This window comes from Anser cygnoides, chromosome 4 (genome assembly GCF_040182565.1).
Source record: "Anser cygnoides isolate HZ-2024a breed goose chromosome 4, Taihu_goose_T2T_genome, whole genome shotgun sequence".
NCBI lineage: Eukaryota > Metazoa > Chordata > Aves > Anseriformes > Anatidae > Anser > Anser cygnoides.
This window is the reverse complement of record NC_089876.1, coordinates 23607640-23629481: the sequence shown is the minus strand read 5'-3', so window position 1 is coordinate 23629481 and position 21842 is coordinate 23607640. Positions and strand designations below refer to the sequence as shown.

General features: G+C 39.8%; 2 protein-coding genes across 3 annotated transcripts in view; one reads left to right on the top strand and one right to left on the bottom strand.

Moving 5' to 3' along the window:
- The window catches only part of PGM2 (phosphoglucomutase 2), a 42328-nt gene extending 41344 nt beyond the window's left edge, over nucleotides 1-984 (bottom strand). Inside the window, exon 1 of the mRNA XM_048072976.2 lies at nucleotides 814-984. The gene's annotated coding sequence lies outside the window, so the exon portion shown is untranslated. The remainder of the gene's footprint in view (nucleotides 1-813) is intronic.
- RELL1 (RELT like 1) lies at nucleotides 301-21842 on the top strand. Of its 2 annotated transcripts, none has more exons than XM_048072977.2 (7): nucleotides 301-492; nucleotides 9400-9633; nucleotides 11315-11386; nucleotides 12596-12653; nucleotides 15276-15515; nucleotides 16015-16191; nucleotides 19285-21842. In XM_048072977.2, the coding sequence occupies exons 1-7, from the start codon at nucleotides 402-404 to the stop codon at nucleotides 19295-19297; spliced, it is 885 nt and encodes a 294-aa protein (XP_047928934.2). In that variant the 5' UTR covers nucleotides 301-401; the 3' UTR covers nucleotides 19298-21842. The 2 variants fall into 2 exon arrangements, with proteins under 2 accessions (XP_047928934.2, XP_047928935.2); XM_048072978.2 differs by having other exon boundaries at nucleotides 303-492; nucleotides 16015-16202.

Genomic DNA, 21842 nt, shown 5'->3' with positions numbered 1-21842 from the left:
GAGGCCCCTGCTCCAGCCCCTGCTCCAGCAGGGACACCCACAGCAGGGTGCCCGCAGAGGCTGTGGGGTCTCCTCCTTGCAGATCCTCAAAAGCCGCCTGGGCACCCTGCGGCAGCGCTCCCTCACCCCCACTAATGTATCTGCGACGGGGGGCGAATATCGAAAACTCTTTACAGGGGTGCACCACGACCACCTTCCCCCTTCCTGCAACCAGGCAGAAAGCACCCGACGTCCCCCCCGCCGCCACAGCACCGCCCCGGGCCGGCGGCCCGGCGCAGGCGCCATGCGGGCCGGGCGCGCCCCGCCGCCGGTGGGCCGGGCCGGGCTGGGCTGGGCCGGGCTGAGCCGGGCCGGGCCCGGCGGCGCTGCCAGCGCGGAGTCAGCGGGGGCGAGGCGACGGGATGGCTCCGGCAGCGACCAGCGGGACCCCGCCGGCTGCCCCCTCGCCGGGCCCGACCGCCGCATGGCTCGGGGGGCACCGCTCCGCTCTCGGTGGGTCGCGGCGGGGGCGGCGGGGGGAGAAAATGGGAACCGGGACACCCCCCATCACCCTCGGTCGGCCCCGCCGCTGCTCCCCGGGGAGCCCGGCGCTCTCCCTGCCGGGCACCGGCTGTTCGGAGCCCGCCCGGGCCCTGCTTGGCCCAGCCGGGGGGAGCCGGGGTGCCCCTTGCCGGGGGGAGCCGGGGGGGCCCTGCCCTGCCCTGCCGCTGCCGGGCTCGGTGCGCGGAGCTCCGGGGCAGAGCGGCTCGTCGCGTCCCTGCTGCTGGTGTGGCCGGGAGCCGGGTGGGGAAATGGGGAAAAAAAGTAACTAACTGTACAAAATCCGGGTCCGGTGACTGTCCTGGAGTTGGTTCGCTGAGCGGGTGACTCACGGAGTAGGAGCGGGTCGAAGAACTAACTGCTCCTGCTCGGCTGGCGGCTGTGCAGTTAAACCTGGCGTCGTGTCTGGGGCTTGGGAGCTCGGTTTCTTGGGGCCCTGAGGAACTCTGGAAGCTGCTCGGGTGCAGGCAAGCTCCGCAGGAAGTCAGTTTTTAAGTGACGTTTTCTTTGTTTATGTCTAACTCCAAATGTTGTGGTACTGATAATCTCAGAGAGAAACTGAGCTTGTCTGTCCTGTCTGCAGTGCAAAGCGCACAGCAAGCGTACTGCAGCGTGCTCCTTCCTGCGCGGGTCTGCGCTCCTCACGCTGCCCGGGCTGATGCTCGTTTTGAGGCGACACGACTTCGTGAGTGCCTTTATTCCGCTCGGGTGGTAGGGCACCGATGGGAGTGCACCGGGCTGGTCGAGAGCAAACACAGTGGGAGCAGTTAAGGTGAGCGTGATTATTAGCGTGAAATTGGGCGCTGCGTGTTTCGAGAGCTTTTATACTTACCTTTGTAAATGGGGCATTACTGGTTGGCGCAGGCCGGCTTGGTCAGGGAGGGCTGAGATGCCTACCACCTGCTATGCCTTTTTCTGAAAGAAAGAGGGTCGGGAGGCTCGTCATCCAGTCCACCCTTTCTCTTCAGGAGAGCAGAAAGTAGTACCAGTAGGCACAACCAGGACCTGCAGGAAGATGCTGAAGGTATTAATGGTATCAGACTTCCCCCCCCCATCTCTCAGTCCAACTAGTCAGTTTCACTGAAAGAGGCCAGCCAGCCTGAATTTTAGGTCTGTGTTGACTGGTAGTTGGTATGACGAAAGGATGGATATATGTGGGCTTGTGCTGACTCTTTTGAAAAGCTATAAACAAGTTTGTTTCACTGAGCTTGGAGGCGCTTATACTGAGGAGCCGTTAGTATGCCACGTGCGTTGGTAGGATTTAGTGACTATACCTGTAATTTAGACTCGTAAATCAGATGAATAGGGCTGTACTTCTGAAAGCTGAAAGTTGCGAAGTGTAACAGGAAATGCAAAAGCTGTGAAAGAATGGGTCTTTTTTTTTTTTTTTGCTCCTTCCTCTGAGGTTTGTAAAATGCTTTCCGCTGTATCTTCACACAGAAGTTATACTGGTTTTGGTTAAAATTGATTTGTGACAGATCTCAACTAGTGTGAATGTTTGTTTGCACAAAAGCACTGATTTGCAGCGTTTGGTAGCATTGATTTCATGCTGCTTGCACTTCTAAATTTATCAATCGTGTGGAACAGCTTCAAATATCTGATATGTCCAGGAGGGTTTTTTTTGACAGCTGCATTGGTTAAGTGCACTTTGTTAATTGCATGGAGTGCATGCTGTATTTGAAAGCTGAGATCTGAGGAAAAGCGTTCCCGCAGAAATGCAAATGCAGAGCATCAGTTCTGCATGTTTTTGCAGTATGAACTCTCGGCTGCTCACATGGTGACCCAAGCCATTACCCCATAAGCACTGCAGTTTTAACGCTGGCAAGTAGCAGAGCATAAGGGTTTTGTCTCAGTGTTTGCTCGGTATTACCAGCTGCATCTTGTATCACATAGAAGGAATGGACTGAGCCTCTCTTCCTGCTGTTCATAGCGTATTTTTTTCTTTTTTTCATCAGGGCTGAACTGCTCTAGATATTTTTGTCTTCATTGGTTTTGGTTTTGAATTCTTAATAATGCCAGATATACTCATGGTGTGGTTATTTGGACAGACTGGGCAACTGACAAGATTAAGTTTGTCCTTTCTTCTGAGCTCATAACAAGCTCTGTCTGGGAGTGTAGAAATTGCGATGGTTTAAAATAGCTGAGGGTTACACGCATTGTACACTGATGCTTTTGGCTATGCTTTGCTGTTAATGGGACCTGCCCTTGCTTAGGAGGTATCTCCTCTCTCAGCTCTCCCCCCAGCTTTCAGGGAAGCCCGTCTAAAAGTTTTTGTAGACAGCTTGTCGAAACAGTGTTGGTATGGCATGTAATTGAGAAATAAATAGGGACTGGGAAAGAGTTGATCCTGGCAGAGACTTAACTCTCAAAGTTCAGAGGAGCAGGCTTTCCTTCAAAGACCCACTGCAAAATTTGCCTTTGCTGAGGTCATTACAAATCTTGTGATAACTGTAGTGAGCCAAAAACTCAGCCTCTAACTGAAGGGCTCTAGCAGGATCCAACATGAGGTACTGTGAAAGACTCAGTTCTACGGTTTTGCATGTGATGTTGGGTAGTGAAGGTGCTGCTAGGTGTTTCGTAAAGACAGGTCATCCCTGAGACCGTCTGCATGCATCTGACTGTTCAGGTTCAGGAAGTGGAGCTAGCTTTGGGTGAGGAGCCCTGGCACAGGCTGCCCAGAGAGGCTGTGGGGTCTTGGAGGTCTTCAGCAGCCGCCTGGACGTGGTGCTGGGCACCCTGCTGTGGATGTCCCTGCTGGAGCAGGGGCCTCCAGAGGGCCCTGCTGGCCTCACTGTCCCGTGGTTCTGTAAAGCAGCGTGGTTGATCCGTCTGCTCTTTTGTTCGAGGTACTTCTTGTGACGAACTTAAGGAAGGTTTTGAAGTCTGTTCGTAAGTTCCTGACAGCAGACCTTGAACAACCTTGCTTAACCTCTAAGGCAATTGGCAGTACCGTTAGGAGTTGTCATTATGTTCTGTCATCATGTGGCTTCCTTTTCTCATCAGACTTCCTGCTTATTTCGCTTCTCTTTGTAGCTTCTGGTTACTACTACAAGGAAGCTAAAAGCTAAGCGGAATTCACAAACTTGCTGAATGTTCCTCCTAGATGATAGCATTTGTTGTTCAGTTCGTGGATATTCCCTAATGTACAATTTCCGTGAACAATAGGTGAAGCAAATGGTAGGCAACAGGTTGTCTTCCCTTACAGTTTTTCCTTTTGGAAAAAAAGCCTTTTTTAACCTGTTCCTTGCAGCCTTTTCTATAGTCTACCCTGTTCTCTATAGCTACAATGGTACTAGTAAGGCAGAGAAGCCCCAACAGTCCCTAAATGTCTTTATGTATGTTTTGACTTGTGACCAAAACTTCTTGTTGTTTCATCTGCTTAGTTATGCAAAGGAAATTTGACTCAGAATAGGAAAATCCTATTTAAATTAGGTAACTCTTAAAAAGTGTATTTAATTTGAAGTTGGGGTAAACCGTTCTGGCTAGGTTTACTGTAATTAAAATAACTAGCAGCCTGTATTAAATCAATGCATATTTACCATCAGCGGTCTGTGGAAAGTCACTGCTCAGTGTTTGAATTATGATTCTGAAAAGTGAGATTACTGTGACAACTGAAACCTCTACTGCATTTTATTTTACTTACCTAAATAAGTTGAATGTACTGAACAAAAGTAAAGAGCTGATTTAGAGCTTGTTTCTTTTAAGAAAATATCATAGAATCATAGAATCATAGAATCATAGAATATCCTGAGTTGGAAGGGACCCGTAAGGATCATCAAGTCCAACTCTTGATACCGCACAGGTCTACCCAAAAGTTCAGACCATGTGACTATATCCACCACTTCTGAACTGCTAAGGGACATAAGCTGGTCAGGTCGTTAAGTTCCCTAAAACGTCATTACCTTAGGGAATTTTTAAATGTTTTTTGAAGATCTTAAGAGTGAGATATTTAGCATGTATTCAGGAAATTGAACTAATAAAATTTTTGACTTTTGTCTGAGTTTAAAAGTATGTAATTGAAATAACAAAAGTTTTACATGGAATCATGCTTAAAATGAGTGCTTTATATCAAGGTGTAAATCCGTCTACCTTTATAGATGTCCAGCATGGCGATGGGAGGTGTCGTAGCTTAATCCTATGTAAGTATACTTCCACTAGAGCCAGGAGAAAAAGAAACACGGGGTGTGATGCCCAGCTGCCTTTCCCTTGCAGCGTGAGCCTGTCAGGTTTGCCTGCCCATTTCTGGTGGCATTGCCGGGCTGTGCAGTGCTTTCATTGTGCCTGGTAAATGTTTCTAGGATCACATGGTGAGTTGAATGAGAAAGTGGTTCAGACGTTAAAGAAAGAAAAACAGAAAACGCCCGAGCAAACTATTTTTTTATTTAAACTATTTGAACCCTGGCTGATTCCCCCTTTTCCACAGATGAGTGAACTGGCACAAAAAGAAGCAGGGAGAGAACTGCTTAAAGTAATGCTGCTAGTGAGGTGTGTCTTCCAGCTACGCAAAGCTGAGATGTTTAAGCAGTGTCTTTTCTGAACATTTCATTTGCCTTGTACTCCACTTCAACAGGTTGTACGTCAAGCATACCTAATTTCTCCAACAATTCAATTGACATTAAGGCCAACAATAGTTTGTTTCTGTATATCATGAGATTGAAACCTGTATTTCATTTTCATGTCTGAAAGCAGGAAATATGGTCATGCAACTCCTTGAACTGCATGGATATGGTAGTACATGTGTATGTACTTATATTTAGCAGATTGATTGCTAGAACAATCCAATTCATAAAGTATAAACAAAGCTCTTTAAAAGGTACGCTGTAATATTTCAATATGGCATGGGCATAATAGGCAAAATCTGATGTAACAGTCAGATTTCTCAGCAGAGCAGAGAGGTTACATCATTGTTTATGGGTTTATTGCTGTAAATTAAACAATGCAATAAGTGGAATGTGCTTAAAGTAATCCGTTAGGATGTGGCTTATACTTAAGTTCAGTATGGGAGATTCAGAAAAATAAAGACAATGCATTATTTTAATGATGCATATATTACTTATAACTAAATTGTTATGTTCTTTGCTACAAAAAAAAAAACAAACAAAAAAACCTTTTCAACAGTCTGAGCTGTTGTTTAAGGAATATTAAATCTTTCTAGAGATTGCACTTGTGCTTTATGAGAAGTCTGAGAACTGTGTTTAGATTAATGCTGAAGGCAAAGCTTTTTGCAGAACTGGAGATTATCTCAGGGAGTTGAGAGCGATTGTGCTAAATATGAAATCTTTTCATGCTGCAGCAGCCGAGGAAAGAGTAATTCTGTAACCTGGCACAAGCAAGATCTGGTATTGTGGCAGTAGGTGCCGAGGAAGGACTTGTTCTGCCCCTCTGTTTGTGGTGAGAGGGAAACCCGTCCGTGTGGGAGCCGCTGCCCTTGCCGGCTCTCTGGCCCCGGGTGGCAGGCGGCGTGCTGGAACAGTTAATCCTGCTGGGGACAGCAGCACCGGGTGGGATGGCCCTGCGGAGGTGCTGCGGTCTCTGTGTGCTGTGAACCTCGGAAACTTGGAGGGGGAAGAAGGCTTATTACAGAGTACCTTTGCGTACGTAGTCCAGTCCAGCCTCATTCTTCTTACAGCCATCAAGATACTGTGGGCACAGAGGTTTTGTTGTGGTCAGGCATGGTTTTGCTAACGTGAAGTGTTTAACGAGAATGTTAATAGGCCTGGCTAGGCCAGGTAAAAGGTGTAATTTAATGGAAGATGAGGTGTTTTTTCCTTAATGTGCCAACTTTTTTCCCCATATGTTCTGTTTCCTAAAGGTTTTGTAAAATATTCTCGAGCCACTGCTGAGGTGGAGAGGGAGATCACGGTCTTTGGGTGTGGGTAGTAATGTTAGAACCAGTATGAAGGTTCAGCCTTCATAAAAAGGGCTGGGAGCGTTAACCTGAGGAGTGCCTGGTGGCTTGCTTTTTTTTTTTTTTTGAAGGGTGGGGATCAGCTCTAGCTTATAAAAGACCTGTCCTGAAAACGTGATGTGGCTCTGTCATTAGTTTCTTGTGAACTTGAGGTTGGCTTGAGTTCATGCAGAGGTTCTTGTTCGCTGTGAGCATTCAGTAGCAGTTGGGATCCATTTTCTTGTTTCTTTTGCATAATTTTTCTCTTCTGTTGCTCATGTCCAGCTTTGTTGGTTAGCTTTGCATTCTGAATCGTATGCATGTCTTCGGTGCCTGTCAAGCTGATGATCTAAAAACAATTATGGAGAACACTATTCGTTACATGTAGTTTATTTCCCCCCCCCGGCCCTTTATTTTTGTAGACGTCCTGCAAGACCATGGCTCCATGTTACTCCAATTACTTCAGGAAGGCTTGTTCTACAGATACTCATCTTTCCTTGCCCACGGATGCTTGTTCCTCCACCTCAGCTTGCTCGGTCTCTTGATGGCCTTGATAGAGCAGTTTGCCAAACCACAAGTATACTGATTCACTCAAGCGACTGCTTTAAAAAGTAAATACTGCTTAAGGCATTTTTTCCTAAACCTGGATCATCTTGATGGTCCACTTTAAAACTGTTTTCAGGGTTATGGTCTGTCAGGAGCAAATCCAGTGGGGTAGGACCAAGGGGACCTCACAAAGCAATTTTGCATCTGGAGGAGCTGTAATGAACCACAGCTTGGAGAGCTGGAAGCACTTGCTGTCCGGTTTGAAGTGGGAATTACCTACTGTGGTTATGGAGGAACGTCAGGAGATATAATTTGTTAGGGTAATGCATGCTGCTTTTGCCACAAAGAGGTGGAAAACATTAAAAAAATAATTGAGTCAAATTCATTTTGTGGCACTTCTCATTTGTCCTTCCACCTGTTGGTTTTGTTAGTGACTGCTGATGTCTTTGCAATCACGCGCTGCATCTTTCCCATTCATTCTTAAAATGGATAACATGCACCAAAATCAAAGCGCCTGTTTGCCTTACAGTTGAATGAATGCTAATTTATTAATACCTTTTTGAGCTTGTGATATATACTATTTCAGTTGGATTTCTTAGGTTCTGAACCATTGTAGTCATCAAAATAAAGATGATATGATGGCTCTTTGCCTGCCTAGGAAGTAAATTCTGTGAACTGGAGAAATTTCTAGCTGCTGCAGCCTGTTGCTTTAAGGTCTTTCCCTTCTCCCCTCAAGAAAAACAAACAAATTTCATTTTAATATATTAAAATGTGAATTAAAATTCTTAGAAAAACCGTGAAAGCAACTTTTTCAGTTATTTTTTTTTCTTTTGTTTCCATGTAGTGAGTGTAAAAGAATTGCAATTTCTGTGTTACATTGTGTATTTGCTGATCAGTTGTCCTATCTTGGCATAAGTTAGAGCTACTAAAGGGTAGCTACCTAGTAAGTTCTGTGTATAGTTAGTTATCTGTAGGGTAGCTGGCTTCTCTCAAAAAAAAAAAAAAAGTTTTGGTTTTGTAAGCAAGCTAGGCCATTTGGCTTTGTCCAAAGCAAACATCCTGAAATTTTATTTTAGCATGTAGAGTTCATTCAGCCTCCAGATCTATTCAGATGTTTGTTTGGATTTCCTTCTGTTTTCTACGTTCCTACTATTGTGTAGCAAATTGGTTCAGAGGAATGCTTAATGCGTTTTTTAAAGCTAAGAGAGGTTTTGATCAATTATTTCAAAAAAGTGCCAGTATTTTTCACTTTGAGCAAGTCTTGTGTATTAGTTATTACTGAACTGATATTCAAAGAGTTCTGAAAAATTCAGAAATCCTTTAAAAGTAAATGGATAGTGTTTTGGTATAAAGAAAATTTAAGATAAATATCTAACTGCAGTTTTGTGTATCTTTTCTCAGCTGTCTGTCACCTTACTGCTATTTTTCGAATACAATGTAGTTAAATAGCTGGCACAGTAGACGTGATTATGGAATAATGCTCTTTCTGCAATTTTCTGGATATTCTCTTTTTTTTTTAATGAGGATGCAGATGGTTTTGCATATTTCTCTTGTGGAAGCGTCAATATCATGTAAATGGTTTTCTGATGAGTCTTCATTCCTTCAACTGATTTAATAGAAAAATTATGAATTACCTCATCTGTTTTAAAATAAGTAGGTAGAAAATAGGCTGAAATACAATGTTAGTTTTTTTATTGGTCTCTTTTGTTGTTATTCTAAAAATGTTTTTCAGCTAAAGTCGAGGAGAATAGAAAGTAGAAATGCAAGAATATTATTGCATATTGAGTAATATACAAATCTTTATAAATGAGGTGTATGTGCCTATATACTCTAGGGTCTCAGAAGGAATTTTGAATATGTGAACATACATTTTTTGGATTTAGCTGAGCAGTCAAATTTAATTGCAATCAGATGTATGCTTTAATATCTGATGTATGAGAAGGTGCTGAGATTTTAAATCTGTGTATTTGCCCTAAAGGTGGTCAAATATTGGAACAGTTTGCACAGAAATACAGAATCTCCGTCCTTCAGACTACATAGGTACCTGAGCACCCTGATCTACTCAGAGCTGCTTTTAGCAGGGTTTGGACTAAGGAGCTTCAGAGGTTGCTTCCAATCTAAATTCCCTATGACCTTGTAATTCAAAAGGCCAATCTTTAACATGGAATATATACCCATTAACTTCATAGTTTAATATTTAAATGCCTATTTTTTGTTATTGAGTTAGTGTTTGACCATGCTACAGCGTAAATACTGACTGTTACAGGGGTGAGCTCTAAACCAGTAGAGTACACCTTGCCCTTCCAAGTCATCGTAGGAGGTACATCCCATTAATGCTCTTGGGATTTGGCCATACTCACAATTTTCTAATGGCTGCAAAGGCATTTGTGGTCTATTGTAAAAACTGCGTTTATTCCATTACGCAGGCAACGGAGAGTTTGTGCAGGTCTTGGAAAGCCGCGGTTTACAGACGACTACTGTGACAACTGGCAACAACAGCACGCCTGACCACCTGGAGTATATTGCCTTTGCATTGGTTCCTGTTTTCTTCATCATGGGTCTCTTGGGGATCCTCATCTGTCACGTCCTTAAGAAAAAAGGGTATCGTTGTACAACAGAGGCTGAACAAATAGAAGAGGAAAAGCCTGAGGAGAAAATAGGTAACCAGTGTGTCTAATACACATCTTTTTATTGTTCCTGTATGTTGCAGCTAACATGGAATAACCCATTGTGAGGCTTCTGTCATTTCTCTGTCTGGATTAGACATCACAAATATTAAGAGAAGTATTTTTATTACTGTTTATAATATCTATTATAATATGGCTATTTAATATGTCTATTACTTTTTGATTTCTGCCGGTCAAAACTAAGCTTCTTCTAGCTACCCACACAAGTTCTTTAGAATGGATTATGAGTTTACAGAAGGTTTGAAGTGTCCAACATATTTGTTTGTAACCATACACTGCAATTGGAGTCCCCAGTTTGCTTTTGTGCATTCCACTTGCTGGTGGTAACAAAGTATTGAACACTGAGGAGCGACAAAAAGCTGCCGTTAAAAGCCTAAAATCTTAGGTTTATGTTTAGCAATCTTATTCTTGTGTTGTCATTCTCACCTTCCATCTCATGATAAATCTGAGCCTTTGGGCTGACTGTCTGCACCCTTCTTTTACATGGTGCGCTGCTTACATTTTTTCTTAGAGATACTTCTTTTGTGCTCTTGTTTTATGGCTCTTTATTCCCATCTTCTCTCAGGGGGCAAAAAAAAGAGCAAGGAGAGTGTGTTATGTACAGCATTTGGCTTGGTAAAAAGAGGGGCTGAATCACTTGTTGTCCTTTCTCCCAGTTAATTGACAGCCTGTCAGGAGGTCCATAAGACGTGCCAATTACAGTGCCTCAGCAGTAAGGTAGAGCCCGTGGTAGAGCCAGGTGTTGCAGTGATGATGTACTGCTGTGTTCTTCAGCACTCACTGCCTGGGGCATGCACTCAGCCAGTGGGCATGCTTCATCCCGTAGCTCGAGGGAGAGGTGACACCGCGGTGAGTGGCAGTGAGAGGGGACAGCTTCTAGGTCTTAGCTGGAGGAAGTAGCTGTGTAAGTTGCATTATAAAGTTGTAGCCATCAGGATGAAGAAGCTGAACGGTGGGTAAAGAGACAGGGAAGCCCCGAATTCCCTTCTTAGAGACAAATTCAAGGCCTCACCTATCAAACTTGCCTCCATCCTGTGATGTTTTTCAAGGTAGATATGCCTATAGACATTATGTCTGTTAGGGAAGGGCAGAGCTGTGCCTTTTTTTTTCTCCCCAGTCTTTCAGTGTTCTGAGGGTATTCTGGGGAAGCTTCCAGTATTGTTATTGACAGCAGTCAACCCCAAAAGTATTAAGTATAGTCATGATGCTTCTCTCCTAAATCCCTTCCTCCTGTAGTCTTATGCGAATCTTTTATATATTTACAAATTAAAAAAAAAAATCATTTCATGTCCTTGTGGTTGTGGAGAAAAGCTTAAATGGATCCTTCTTATACTAGAAGCCAATAATACTTAATTTAAAATAGTGACTTGAGACAGTTTAATGATTTTGTTTGTTTGTTTTCTTCCCTATGTTTGGGGTTGTTTGTGTCTCCTAAGTAGCTATAAAAAGAATTTTGATGTGTGTTTATGAAAATATTGAGCTTTTTCAAGTCTTAAATGAATGTTAAAGCATTTTTTATAAAAATATCTTTAATGTAACATCTTTTGTGGTTTTTGTTTTTTTTGAAGGTGAGGTATTTTAGTGATTTTTTTTAAATAACTAATTTTTTTTCTTTTGAAAGGCCAAGCTATTGACAACATATTTCCTTTTACAGAAATGAATGAAACGGCACATGAGAATAGTGACACTGTGGGACAAATTATTAACTACATTATGAAAAATGAAGGTATCGTACGGTGATATTGAACTTAGGAGCCTTTGTGGTGGTGTCTGATAAAAGCTTTTGAAAATATTCAGAAGTTTGATATGCACATATGTTTTCATTTAATAACCTTTATGTAAATGCTTAACTCTTTGAGAGTGCCTTCAGGAGGTGATCATTTCAAACAAAAAGGAAGTTTTTTGCTTACCTGAAAATAATTTTGTCTAGTAAGTTTGGTTCAAATGTTTTCTTAATCCTCTATTAGGTGTTTATTTTTTTAAGCTTTTTGCTTATTTTTGAAGTACAAGCTCAAGCTTGTTTTCTTAATATTTAAAGTATGTCAGATTCTAATGTTTTGACCAGATCAAGCATTTTGTCTCAAAATGGTTCCTGGAGCTGTTCTCTGATGAAAGATTTGTATGTAACTGAAAGAGTAGAGTAGACTAGCTCTGACTTTGAATTTCAGACCTGATATCTTCATGTGTTGTATGCACAAAATATGTGATAAAAACGGTATGACTGGGAAAAGTAAAACCACACAAGCAGCCTGAGGAATGCTTGGTTAGTTCAGAACATATTTACTAGTCAAAAAAACATGTAGGAGACCATAATTTTACACTATAAAAACCTTTAGTCTTTTAATTTTACATTTGTGTAAATCAAAGGTCTTCTAAGCATTGAGTTTACTTTGAGTTACCTGTGAATGAAGCCTAGCGTTCTGGAAAATGTGTAATCTTATTTTTCCCCCTTTAATAACTCTTAGGGCTTTGAGACTGTGTATTTTTCATCAAGGTTGGGATTAGGTCCGCTTATTTTTTTCCTTAGAACACATGAGCAATATGTAGTTCATGGCTAGTAATTATTTCGTATCTTTGTAGGGCTCATTTGAACTGATGCTTTTTACCTTAAGTTGCTTTATACATAAGAGGTGATGATGCACCTGTGATCAAATGGATGTTTTAAGATTTTGGGGGATCTTGCTTTGGTAGTTTTGTGCAGATGGTTGTTACATGACTTGTATTGGAGCAGATCTTTGAGTACAATATGAGCTGTAATTTGAGTAGCTTCTGTTAAGAAAATTCCCTAGAATTCTCTCTTGCCTTTCTGGAGATATACGTAGTGCGGCTATCTTCCTTCTAGATAAAAGTTCTTTGAGCACCTTTAATTTTACTATTTGCTTTTCTAAAAGTGGAGCTGTACGGTTTTGAAGAATTCTGTTTCTTCTCATTACAGCAAATGCTGATGTTTTAAAGGCCATGGTAGCAGATAGCAGTGTCCTTGAACCTGAAAGGTAATTGCTCAACTTTTTAATGTGTGTTTCCTGAGGCAACTAAAAATGTACCCTTTCAAAGGGTTTTATTTCCTATGCACTTTCCTAAGACTATATCACTTACTGTAGTTGTCAGCTAAGAGGATAACAGCTTGATTTCCTTGTCATATCTTTGAGTCACTACATTTTAATGTAAGCCCTGCTATAGTAACTGGCTATTCTGGTTGTATGTTCTAGGTCTGTAAAAAGCATTTTATTGCTTCTTGGGCTAAAGATTTACAGAGGCTGCAAATAATTGTTTACTTTAGGGTGCGGTTAATTATGAGTCGGTGTAGTCCAAACTTGCTGCTGATTTGAAAGAGCAGAAGCAGTGCTTACTTCGTTTGTATGGATGCCTGAAGTAGACACCTGTTTCAATGTCTCCTTCTGTTTTAATCTTTTGCATTATAATTGTGGTAATACACGTTGGCTGGCCTACCTCTTATTTTTTTCCACCGCACATCTATTAAAAAATTTACATAGAGATAGTAGTTTAGCCCTTGAGTTGCAGACATATCATTCTGTTTACATACAGGTATAAGTACTTTTAAGTATTTTTAAACTGAGTCTGTATTACTCTACTCTTTATATGTAATCCTATTCAAGGCAGAGAAGACGGAGATTCAAGTAGTGCTGTCACTAATAAAATTAAGTGGGAGCATTCTTTTAGCAAAACCGAGTTGAATGTGCAACCATTTATCTCCTATTTTAACATGAGGGGCTTGATTATTGAAGAATTAATTTGAATTTAACAGAATGAGTTCTTAAATGTGGGGATTATTTTGAAATTTTATATGGTCCAGCAGAAACGTTTGGTTCAATTTCAGCTCGGACATTTTGTGTAGGTCTGTGTAATGTTACTTGGAGAGTTTGACTGTTTGAGTGGTGAATGAAAATATAAAAAGGGGAAGGGAAAAGGGTCTTATGAGGCCACTGAAAGATATGATGGTTTTCTCTTGCATAATTTGTCAGACACTTCTAAAGCTTTAGTAACTTGAGTGCAAATCCATTACATTTTTTGTATGTTCAGTCCACTGTGAAACACTTCCTAATAGTAGGAATAATAATAACAAAGCTAAATCTGCACATCTGCCATTTAGAGCCATTACTTCTTGTCTTTGCTTCAGACATGTTAAACAGATTCTATTTCTCGTATAAAATTCTTTTATTTATTTTAAGACCATTAAATGTCTCCTGTTGATATTCTTATTTTGAAAATAAACATCCAGGTAATGGATGTTTACCATGGCAGGTTTTATGTCTTTGTACTTTTTGTTCTCCTTGGACTCTCTTATTTTCTTGAAGTAACATTCCTAAAACTGGATGCAGTGTTCCACGATCAAAGCTTAGAATTGTAACTTTATTAGGTTGACAGGTTGTGTTCTTATTTCCATGGTGAAATTTGTCCTTTTAAAGCAACAACATGCTAATGATTCAAGTTCAGCTCGTGATTTTTACTTTCTTTGTCTGAAGAATGTTTACCTGGCTAGCTGCTTTTTAATAAAGGCTTTTGAAGTTTTTTTTTGTTTGTTTTTCTGCTAAGGGACTGAAATTTATGTTGCAACACACCTAGTATTTTTGATAATACTTCTGTATGTGTGAGTGTCTTTCTCACACTTTCCTCTGATCATCCTCATTTCTGGTCTCGTTCTTTACAGATACTATAGGTGACCCAAAGTTCACAGATTCTTAGCTATTCTTCTATTCCATTATCCAAGGAACTATTTAAAACTCTGACTATCATCAGGACCAGAATAACTACGTTTAGTATGTCTTTCCAGTTTCACAGTAATCTACTGATATGTAACTTTCTGATATGTCTTTTTTAAACAGGGTGTGCTACCTTAAGCTATAGTAATTTCACCTGTAACACACTGAGTTCTAGCTTGCTTTGTGAGAACATGTTGTAAGGCAGTGTCAAAACTGATGCTTAAGTCCAAAAGTACATTTTTACTTTGTCTGTGTTGTCTGCTTTTCTGTTTTAGGAGAAAATCAGATTAATTCCATTGGTTATTCTCTATAGATGCATTTTTGGTTGTTGTAATGCCTTTTCTTTTTTGATTTACAGGTCCTTTATATATGCTTAAAAAAGCATATATATATATATATATATATGCTTTTTTCTGAAGCTTAGACTGAGTGACATGTTAATTCCTTTTCTCTGATAGATATTTAGTTTTGCCTCTTTGCAGTATTGTAGGACTATGTCCTTTTCCTGTGAGTTCTTAAAGATGCCATAACAACTGTGAAACACCTTTATTAATTCTTCAAGTGTAAATTTAATCAGCTGATCAGATGCTTTCCTCTGTATATGTCCAATTAACCTATTTTTCTCTATTTTAGCCTGATCTTTTTCACTTCCTTTTACTTTCTAGTAGTTATATTAACCACATGACTCCTGAAGAATTAATTGATGGAAGTGATTTTTAACTGCAAAAATATACTGGAGGGAACCTTAAACCCCATATCCTCACAAATAAACTGTCCCTCAAAAAAAAGGCTGTTAGATACAACTGAAGGTTACACTTCATTCTTTTTTTTTCTTTTTTTTTGAAACAGGCTTTAATAGTAAACTCTGCCTTTCCTTTATACTTTTTCATATAGCCCTTCATCTCCTGCCACTCCTGGGAGTCCAACGAGTCCAGGGTCTCCTTTGTCACCTGGTGCTGCTCCATTTAAACACAGCTGCAAAGGCCATCACTTCCATACTGTTGGAGGAGTAGTAGAAAAGGATGTTTGTACTCGCTGTAGCCACAAACGATGGCACCACATAAAGCCAGCTCACAAATCCAAAGAACACAGAAGAAGTCGTCTTGGAGAGGTTACAGTACTTTCTGTGGGAAGGTAAGATTGATGCCACTTTATTGTATACTTTCCTTAGGGATGCTACAGTGGTCCGTGTTGGATCAGCTGTCCATTGATTTAACTCTATAGAATCAGTGATTCTGTTTTTTAGAGTAAATTCTTCTTCTTAATTTGATGTTTCTTGATTAACTATGATATAAAATGACGTAATTCTGCTTCCAGTTAGTTTTAATTCCTATCTTATATTGTAGTTGTCTTAGAAAATTACTGTTCTTAGTAGTATAGAATCTGTGGATTGTTTTAAAAAGCAGGTCCCTGACAGTGCTGTTCAGCAGCAGTGTGTCTTAAAAGTATGCACAGGGAATAGAAAGGAAGATTGCTCTGAAGTGGAGCTGGGTATGCATGGGCATGTGCTCTAATGTCTAGGTCTTCAGATGCCCCTGTCTAAAAACATGTGCATATCCATATCTTGGATACTGAGAATGACCTAGATAATACCCAGGGAAATGCAACTGAGTCTCTCTTTTGGACACCTCAGATTTAGAGTCACAAAAGTGGAGCACAAATCCAATTCCAAAGAACGGAAAAGCTTGATGTCTGTTACTGGAGTGGAGAGCGTCAATGGTGATATGCCTGCCACGCCTGTGAAGCAGGAAGCAAGAGAAGCACCTGCCACACCTGCGAAACAGGGGATGCAAGAGAGGAGAAGCTCAGAGTAAGCAGCAGGTACCAAATGTTGGGGACTAACACCGAAAGTGCTATGTTGTGAAATAACTAGGGTAGTCAGTGAGGAAAAATAAGGTTGAAAGTGTATCTGAGCCACGTGAAAACTCATCGGGCAATTTTGAAAGTTTCTATAAATGCCTGAAAAAGTTATGTTTGATCAGTTAACAGTAAATTGGTGAAGCCTAAAATAGGTACCAAATTCTTGTCTAATTGCTTATTTAGACTTTGAAATTAGGATAGATGTGGAAATTAAAAGCTGCTTTGTGGAGATGGCATCCCTGCTCCAAGAAATAAAACATATGCATATTAATTATCCACAGTAAATGGATAGTTCAGATCTTAGTGACAATGTGCTGCTGTCCCGAAAGAAACAAATGCTGCTGACAGCTGCTTCACTGGAGTAACTGTAGTGCTGCTTCCTTATGCTTGCTGCCCTGTGCTGTGTGTATCAGCTGACTGCTTACTAGATGCCTCCCTGATATGTCAGTGGAGTTTTGGCTAATAAGAATGGAGACACATGAAAATGCTCATTTTGCAGGGATCTGGTAGGTTACCAAACCAGGAGGATGGGGTTTTCTTGAGTTGTTAAAATTCAGTGAATTGCTTGAGGTATCTCATTAAACATGTTGAAAATGTCTGGCATGTTTTTGGAATTCACCCGTGACTACTTTTTTTTTTTTTTTTTTTTGGACGGTTGACAATGTACAGGGGGTAGAGATATGTAAAAATAATACGGTTTCCTTCTAACTGATGACCAGTTAAAGGGAAAAGGCAACTTCACACAAATGTGACGTGAGAGATTGACACTTGGGAAAGAAAGGACTTCTGACATAACAAAATAAAGGCACCAGATTTGAAGAAAAAGAACAAGTGTACAGTGACAAACTCTTTCTATGAAAGAGCCTAAAGTGGTATATCAGCCCAGTTTCAGACTCTCGATAACCTCAGATATAAGAAGGAAGCGCACAAATGAAAATTGAGTGTGTTTAAAAAAACAAACAAACAAAAAACCAAACCACTTGAGCATGTTAAGGTAGAATTGTGAAAGGCCAAGGTGTGAGATGAGGGCTTTCCATAGTGTTCCTTGGTATTCATTAAAAAAGCATTCTGTAACTCTGCTAATTTAGCATGGAAGACAAATCTGAGAGCTGGTTTGCTATATGGCTTACTTCCTCCCAACCTTTACTGGCAGTACAGAGATAAATGATTGTTAAACTGATTGTATTTGTCTGGACACCATGCCACAGCATTAAAATACAACCCCCCTGTTATTTTTTTCCATCATTCCTACTGAGAAAGAGGCTTAGAGGTGTGCTATGTTTCCAAATACTTAAAAAGCTGTGGTGGGAAAATTGAGTGAACTTTTTTTTCTACTCAGTGGGTAAGAAGGTAAAAAGCAGGATATTTCATCACTAACTGCACCGGTATCTTCGTGTCCATCTGGGTTGTTTTGTTACTTCTGCAACCTTTTTCTTTCCAATACCTCCAATGGGAGTGTGATCAGGCTTAGTAACATGTCCTTTGACTAATGGGAAGATAACGTCTGTCTTTTAACAAGAAAAATAGCAAGAAAGAGGCATATATGAAAATATAGTTCATTCCAATGCACTTGTGCACTTGAAAAGATTATTTTTTTCCCCAGAATAATCTAGAAATGTTATATACATCAGTTTTCTAATTTCCTTTCTCTCCTAAATAAAAGAAAGCTGTTCTCTAACTACATAAAACTTGTTCTCTAAGTTTGACCTATTACTACTCTAATCTAAAAATAGGCTGCTCTCTAGAATAGAGTAGAGCTTAAAAAAAAAGTCCATCTATGGCAGTTTTCTATTGTATAACCTCCCTTAGGATTTAAAATGGTGCTCTTTCTGAAAACAAATATTCTAATGGCAGAGAAATAGCTCAGTGGAATCTGTTGTAAAGTTCTCTCCAGTCCAACAAAACTATTTTGTAAATCTGGGAAACTAGCCAGGCTTGTTTGCTCTGTAGTACAAAAAATAAATAGCTTTTTCTTGAAAGCCTACCATTCTCTTCCCTAGCATGGTTCTGTATCAGTTTTTGTCAACTGCCACGATAAGCTTTTCATACATAGACAGATATTAGCTAGACCCCTGTTTCAATTACTTATTTCAACTTCTGATAAATTATTATAGCTTAATTTACTGAAATTGAACAGATAAGCAATGTTTAGGACTTCTGTGTCTGTAGCCAATAAATGTTAAAAGCATATTATTTTAGAGAATTTGGCTCAGATCTTCAGATGTGGAGGAAGTAGGAAGGCACAAATGTGCATGTAGCTGCTGCCAGAAAAGGTTTGTTACAGCTTCTGGAGGCAGGGGACTTGTGCTTTGTGGCCTGGCTTTAGCTGCCGTTACTGAGAGTTCTTGTACTTGAAATTTCTGAGTGGGGCAGTACTTGAATGATGTAATGTTGCCGGCTGCTTGTGTTCACTGCTACTCTTGAGTTAATTCCCCCCCCACCACCACCACCTCAAACTGACAAGTTCTTAGTACTTTCCTGAAATGAGCTTTGCAGTGTTTCAGCTTATCCTAGCATTTTGCTGTCTGCATCTTTTATGTTTAGCACATCTCCAGATCTCTGAGGTCCATGTTGTTGAGCAGACTGCATTTCATTGTTTCAGTTTACTTAAATTTTTTAAGTGGTACATAAAAAGGAGTACATATATGGCAGATACTTAGTCCAAATTCTGAGTGGAGCTCTTGCAGTTCCACGGTAAACTACTAAGAAGACAAAAACTGAAGTTAGTGTTGTGCTGCAGCTATGTCATGTTTTCCATTCCTAGTATCCCTTTCAAAGTTGTGTATGCTTTGCACTGCAGTGCGATTTATCAGTTTGTGTTGGTGTTTTTGTCCATCCTTTTCATGATTACCAGCTGAATTTTTAACTCCTTTACTTTCTAACTTCCCATCCTAAAATTTGTAATGTATAACCACCATGCTATGTAACTGTGGCATTTTTTTTTCCATTCCAGAGTATCTACTGACTTTTTAATTGGCCTGCTCATCCTAGAACTAATTTTTCTAATCATGCTTATTTTTGGAATTGCTTTTTTCTTTTGCAGGTGGAGCTTCTAGAAGAAGTTTGTCTACTAGCACTTTGGAGAAAACAGAAAACTCCCAAGAGACGCGTACTATTTAAGGAAATGTATTTATGGCACCATAGCATTTTACAAGTTGTGACGGCATCCATGCAAGGTTGATGGTTTTTCGCCAGTAAAATCAGTAAGATTTAGGCACTTACTGTTGAACCTTGCGGACCTCATACCAAATGTTGGGCTTCATCTTCGAAAGAAAAAATACATATACATTTTTGGACAGGAAAGATTAAAAAGCCTTATCAAATAGTGTTTTTTTAATACTTAGACAAACACTTCTTTTTTTTTTTTACTGAGCTCAATATTGTATGTAATAAGATTACCCTATGGATAAGCTGTGTTTACCCCTCTGGTCCATCTGGATACTTCTGTGTTCTTCCAGAGTTGACAAGCATTCACTGAAGAGAAAAGTCAGGCTTCAGAAGATGAAAATACTCTTAATCTAACTGTTAGTCGCCGAGCAAAACGTACGAGGAAATAAGCAGTCACCCAGATCTGCATGTGTGCCTTTAGTATGTAAGCCCTCTGACTCTGTGAAGGGTAATTCACAGGATGGAGTATTTTAGCTATATGTAGTTTTTAAATGATACTATTGTCTTTCTTGCCCCTTGATAACTACTTAACATTAGGCTAAAGAATATCTTTTTCTATGCACTTGGGTGAACCTTTGGGAAGGTCACTTTCCTCTAGGCCATTTGTTCTCCCGTTTTCTTGTAACTGCTTGCTACTATTTGAAGAATGCCTAATAGTTTTGCCTTTCTCTTTTGTTTTTACCCACAGGTTCCTTATTAAGCTAAGGCAACATGTTTCAACCATTAGATAAGAATATGGAATATATGGCATTAAAAATTTATGGACTATGTACTAAAGTACTTCAGAGTGGCTTAATTGGACTGAGGGTAGCAGTTCTCATTGGCATTGAAATCTTAAGCCATTGTTACACTACCTTAATGTTTTAAGTGTGACCTACTGCTAAAAATGGCAGTGATGGTTTTATGATGTTATTTTTGTGTCCACTTATTATGATCTCTTTTGTGTTTTTTTGGGGGGGCGGAGGGTGGGGGAGGCAGGGGGGACCTTTGCAATACTTCAGCAAACTTTGCTGTGTGAAAGAAACTGAAAAATAACATTTACTCCAAGTGCCTAAGAATATAAGCTGTTGTGTAATGCGTTTTAGTAGAGATTGCACTATATTCTGAGAACTATAAAGTAATTTAATCTGATCTATGAACTCCATGAAAATCAGTGCTTGTTTTGAATTTGGTATGTTTTAAATTAATGCTTTCAGTCCTTTCAGTCTGAGTGCTCTAAACTGCGTTTCTCTTTCAGACGTGAGAATAAGGTTTCTTCAGTGGCTTGTGTAGTCTTAACAATCAATGTGTACAACAATTAAAAAAAAAAAAACAACACTCTTGTTTACCATGTTAGATACTGCCACATCTTGTCAGGAAACATGGAGTTTGCTTGACAGTTGCTGGGAAGTATGTGCTGTGATCATCTTCATTTGACTTGTATCGATATCGATAGGTCTAATCAGTTTATACTTCTAACAGATAATGTATTTAGGGAAAACAAACAAAAACAAAACCTAAGCCCTTGGAAGGAAGTAGTTTTTTATTGTAACTTCTAAAATTCATTATTTTCAGAGATAACTGTCCATTTTTGAGTACCTAGAATAACTTTGCCTAAAATAACTCTTTGACCAGGACTGGTACTTGAGTGTTTAGCATCCTTGTTCTTGTTAATTTAAGACTGGTTTATAACATCTCTTCAACATGTAAGTATAACATAACTACCAAATTCACCTTATAGGCATACATTTGTTAGATTCTTGCTTTATTTCTTCTTCGAGCTTCACTTGATTTCTATAAAGATCTAATTTTTCTAGAATAAGTTAGTCAGTGTTGGTTATAGTAGTTGACTTTCAATTTCTAAGAGATTGAGAGCTATGGTATAAAATGTTATTGGAAAAAGGGAGTATTGGGCAAAGCCAAGCAGTTTTAAATAGCTTTCAGAAAGGAGATATGCAGTTATAGACTGTCCCAAAAGCTTTTAAAAAAAAAAAAAGTTTTTACTTTGATAGTACTGTGTTTTAATGCATGGTGGGATATACGGTAAGGTAATATGCCAAAAGGATTAAAGAAAGCTTAAACAGAAATACCCTATTTTTTTACTTAATTTAAAAGCCACTTCTATTTTGATTCCATTAGAAATATGTAGAATAAAAGAAATAAAAATGTGGTGGACGTGTAAAACATTGTTTACCTGTATGAAGTACTTACAGAAGGTATTATAAGATCTGGTATGTGCAAGAACCTAATTTGTGCATTGCTGCTTCGGTAAGAGGATTTAGAAACTGTGCCTGTTTTATTGCCTTTAACACTACACTCTGCAATTTTGTAGTGATGTGGATATTGCCATATTAATCAGCCTTTCCTAATTTTGCATATCAGATGTATTTTTAACAAAATAGTTTATATACAACTTTTGTACTACCAAGCAGTAAATAAAACATCGATTCTTAA

Excerpts from the sequence above, each read along its gene's own strand:
- RELL1 (XM_048072977.2), top strand. The coding sequence starts at position 402 with ATGGCTCCGGCAGCGACCAGCGGGACCCCGCCGGCTGCCCCCTCGCCG. Across the intron at positions 493-9,399 it reads GGGGCACCGCTCCGCTCTCG|GCAACGGAGAGTTTGTGCAG; the intron begins GTGGGTCGCGGC and ends TCCATTACGCAG. Across the intron at positions 15,516-16,014 it reads ACAGTACTTTCTGTGGGAAG|ATTTAGAGTCACAAAAGTGG; the intron begins GTAAGATTGATG and ends TGGACACCTCAG.